This window comes from Myotis brandtii, unplaced genomic scaffold (assembly GCF_000412655.1).
Source record: "Myotis brandtii unplaced genomic scaffold, ASM41265v1 scaffold601, whole genome shotgun sequence".
Taxonomy (NCBI): Eukaryota; Metazoa; Chordata; class Mammalia; order Chiroptera; family Vespertilionidae; genus Myotis; species Myotis brandtii.
The window spans coordinates 2,290,073-2,294,311 of record NW_005370276.1 but is presented as its reverse complement, the minus strand read 5'-3'; the positions used below and the strand labels follow the sequence as shown (position 1 = coordinate 2,294,311).

General features: G+C 62.6%; 1 protein-coding gene across 1 annotated transcript in view; it reads right to left on the bottom strand.

Annotated features, from left to right (window-relative positions):
- The window catches only part of CLEC11A (C-type lectin domain family 11, member A), a 3,364-nt gene extending 1,891 nt beyond the window's left edge, over positions 1 to 1,473 (bottom strand). Inside the window, exons 1-3 of the mRNA XM_014550456.1 lie at positions 870 to 1,473; positions 444 to 633; positions 7 to 123 (exon numbers count right to left, since the gene is read on the bottom strand). Coding sequence (XP_014405942.1) covers positions 7 to 123; positions 444 to 633; positions 870 to 1,016 — 454 coding nt within the window. The 5' untranslated portion in view covers positions 1,017 to 1,473. The remainder of the gene's footprint in view (positions 1 to 6; positions 124 to 443; positions 634 to 869) is intronic.
- Between the last annotated feature and the right edge of the window lie 2,766 nt (positions 1,474 to 4,239).

Here is a 4,239-nt window from a genome sequence, read left to right as displayed (position 1 = left end):
TGTCGCCCACCGCCTCCCGCAGCTGCCGCAGCCCCTTGGTCAGCTCGACCACGCGGGTGTCCAACACGTGCAGACGGACGTGCAGCTGGTGCAGGCCTGTGTCTAGGCCGGCCAGGCGCCCCACTGCAGACGGACAGGGCGCACGTTGGATGGGGACCCTGGGGTCGGCATCAGGGGAGCGGAGGACCTGGAGGAACAGGGACCTATGGCCTCTGGGGGCCGAGTTTGTGGGATGGGAGTTGGGGGACTCAGGAGTCCTGGAATGTCGGTGGCCCCGGGCCTTTTTGGGAGGCAAGGCCGGGACCCAGAGCTCATAGGGTTGTGGGCGAGACGGGCTGGGCCGTGAACAATTGAAAGTTTCCCCCGGTAGCGACAGGACGGTTCATTTTGGTGCAAATGATGGTGGAGGCCTGGCGGGCAGGGCAGACCTAATGATAACTCACGGATGTAAGTGATGGCGTCCTCCGGGGTGGGAGAGGGGCTGGGGCTGGAGGAGGGGGTCGGCGTTGCTTCCTCCTCTTCTTCCTCCTCCTGCTGGCCCTCCTCAGTCTCCGAGGCCCCTTTGTCTTCAGGGGTTCCCTCAAGATTGTCGTCCCCCCTCAAAGTGGGCAGCCCCAGGGCCTCCTGTAAATGCTGAGGCAGGGAAGGGATGGCCAGGGCCAGCCCATCGCCCCATTCTGACTCCCCAGATGCTCCAACCACCCCCTCTCCAGCTGCAATCTGGCTCACTGCCCTCGAGTCCCTCCTGTGAGCCCATCGCCCCCATCCTCTGGGCCTCTCCCATCCCTCCCGCTGGCCCAGTTCCCTGATCCTGCAACAGCCCCTCCCAAGGCCATGCTGGCCGCGGTCACCATCCCCCAGCCACTCACCTTCAGCATCAGGGCCTCCCTCTCCCGCTCCTCCTCCTGGGCGCCTCCCCAGCCCCCCTCCCACTCCCTCTCGGCTCCTCGAGCCCCGTGGCTGAAGCCCAGGAGCTGGGGGACCACCAGGGCCCCAAGGAGCCAGGCTGCCTGCATCAGGGCGGGCTCGCAGCACCCAAGGCTGCGGACAAATGTCTCTGAGGAGGGGGTGTCTCTGGGGACTGGAGTGTGTCCAGATCACTTGCCCCCGGTCCCCACCTCTCCCAGCTCCTCCCTGGTCCCTCTCCTCCCAGCTCCTGTCTCTGTTCTTGGTCTCAGTTCCTCGATGTGTGTCTCTCCCCGCCTCTCTTGGCTCCCCTGAGGCCCTCCCTGCCTCTGTGGCCGGAAACCTCCAACGTTCCAAAGCCTGGATCCCGCCCTGGGTCTCCCCTCACACCCCCCTCTTCCCACTTTCCAGAGCTCACTCCGCCCCGTTCTTTCCTTCTGCCCGGCCCAACGCCCTGATGGGCAGGAGGAGCACGGAGCTAGCTCTCCAAGGGATCCTGCAGACACAGCCTCTACCAGGGACCCCCTCAGGGGTTTGTTGGGCTGGGACCCTGCACCCCACCCCTCTTCCCCCCCCCCAACCCTGTGTCCCTCCCCCCCCCTCTTCCCCCCCCCCAACCCTGTGTCCCTGGCCACTCCTCACAGGGGGGGGACTGCGGGGTCTCTCCAAGGTTATTACCCTGCTGAACGAGGCTTTCCCACCATTCTCAGGCTTTAGGGCACCCTCTCCCCCAGATCTCCCATCCCACCCTCCACACTCTTGCCCCAAGATGCAAGTTGAGTGTGTGGGACACATATGAGGAGCATGCGTGTGGTTGTGTGTGCAGCCCAGGAGGCCGGCCTCTGGGATTCATTTCCCATACATTTTTCTGGAAGCCTGCAGACCAGGCCCTTCCTTGGTGACTGGGGACTCCAGACAGGCAGACAGACCCCGTCCCACTGGGTGAGGGGCTAGGGCTGAGGGGAGGGAGGAGGATGGGTGATGTGGGGAGGGGGGTGGTCAAGGATGCTTTCTCCAGGAGGTGGAGCGGACAGGTGCTGGGCTGGGTGCCTACAGAGCTCTGAGCAGTCAGCGAGGTTCCTCTCCAGCCTGGACCACTGCAGTTGCCTCCTCCTGCTCGCCCCCTCCTTCCTCCCTAGCCCCTCCAATCCACGCTGCTTGCCGCAGCCAGAGCAATGCTTCCAAACTGTAAATCAGAGCCTGTCACTCCCCACTCCCCTGCTCCCCCAGCTTCCCATCACAGGCAGAGGAGAAGCCAAACCCTGCCCTTGGCCAGGGTCTGGCCAGCCCCGCAGGGGGCCAGGGAGGGCGGGTCCTCTGCAATCCTGCAAGCTCATCACCCCCACGCCCCTGCCCCCTAGGATCCAGCCACACTGGAGTGTGGGTAGCCTCTTGGCTATTTCCTGAATGCTGAGCTCCTTCCCACCTCCTAGCTTTCGCACTAGTCTTTTCAGCCTTCTAGAACAAGGCTCTGTGGCTCAGCCCCTTCTCATTCCCAAAATCTCAGCCCTGAGAGGCCTTTCCTGACTGTTTTATCTAAAGAAGCTTTGCTCCTGCCCCAGCTGGTTTGGCTCAGTGGATAGAGTGTCGGCCTGTGGACTGAAGGGTCCTGGGTTCAATTCCAGTCAGGGGCACATGCCTGGGTTTTGGGCTTGATCTCCAGTAAGGTGTGTGTAGGAGGCAGCAGAACAATGGTTCTCTCTCATCGTTGATGTTTCTATCTCTCCCTCTTCTTTCCTCTCTGAAATCAATAAATATATATTTTTTTAAAAGAAGAAGCTTCACTTCTGCAAATTATTTTATTAAAACACCCGCTTTGATCTTTTCAGTATACTCAAGACTGGCGTTGTCTGGTTTGTTTGGTTGGTTGGTTGTCGTCTGTCTCCTGCCAATGAAGGCAGGGGTTCCTGTTTATTGCCGGATCCCCAGAGCCAGAACAGGGCCAACCTAGCACATAGTAGGTGCTCAGTCAGGTGCCGAGTGAGAAAGGAAGTAGCACCACAGTAACTTAGCCCCTCCATGGGAAGCTTGACTGTTGTGCTCAGATGGCACCCTGAGGCCCAGGCAGAGGGGCATGGGAAAGGGTCGGGGCGGCCAGGGTGGACGAGGTGGTGAGGGCAGAGGGAGAGAGGACGCACAGGCAAGAGAAGCAAGAGGCCAGGCCATGGCCACTCTGTGCCAGACTCGTGACTCATGCAGGGCTTTCCCACATTTGGCCTGGCCGGTGGTGCCAGCAAGCATGGAGCTCACCGGCCAGGGCCCACTCTTCAAGGGAGGAAACCAGGCTCAGAGAGGGGACAGCAGCCCGCCGGAGGTCACCAGCATGCAGGCAGCCGGCCAAGGCTTCTGGCTCTACGCGAGAGCAGGGCGCCCCTGCCCACGGCTGCTGGGAGCCCCAGGAGGGGCCTTGGAAACCAAGGCGCCCAGGCTGCCCTCTTCCAAGAAAGCAGAGGGCAGCGTGACCTTGGGCAGGCTGCTGCCACATCAGAGCCCGAAACCTCCCCGGTGCCCCTGAGGGTTCCCAGGACCCCTCCCCAGCAGCTACAGGCCTCCAGACGTGACACACAGACCGGGACAGGCCTTGTAAACTGTAGACGGGCGCACAGCCTCTCTCGCTGACGGCACCCCCCGGGCAGCTGTTCTCTCCCAGGGCCCAGCTGCTCACCACCTGGGTCGCTGGCTGGGGGTGCACCAGAGGGGGGCCTCCCAGAGCTGGGCCGGCACCTGCTGCAGCTCCAGCAGAGGCACCCGGAGCCCGCAGCTGGAGATGCCTCTGGAGGCTACTGCCCGGCACCACGGGCGCCTGTGCCTGGCTGGTGGCCCCGGGGGTGCTGTTGGAGCTGGGAGAAGGGGAGAAGGCTGGGCTCTGGAGGCGATTTCATGGAAGCCCTGACTCTGTGGGTGCAACAGGGGGTGGGGGCACCAGCCAGCTGAGCTGTGAGAGAGAATATGCAGCCATGGTGAACAATAGGGGTGTGCGTGAAGACTTTGAGCCTCTGAGCCCGCACCTACCTGTCCCCGATCCCTGGCACCACCTGGGTGGCCTTGGGTAGGTTGCTTGGCCTCTCTGAACCTCAGTTTCCCTCTCTGGAAAACGGGGGTGGCGACTGTCCCTACCTGGCCCAGGGATTGGTGGGAGAAGTCCAACCCCGGAGTAAATCCAGACCGGAGCCCGGCACACAGGAAGTGCTCCCGAAATGCCAGCATTCATCAGGCAGGGCAGCTGTGGCCCGGTGCCCGCATCCAAACGGGCGTGGGCACCCCTGGGTGGTGGAGGGTGAGGTAGGTGGGTGGGTGGGTGTGATGGGGGACGCAGGCACACGTCTCCCTACC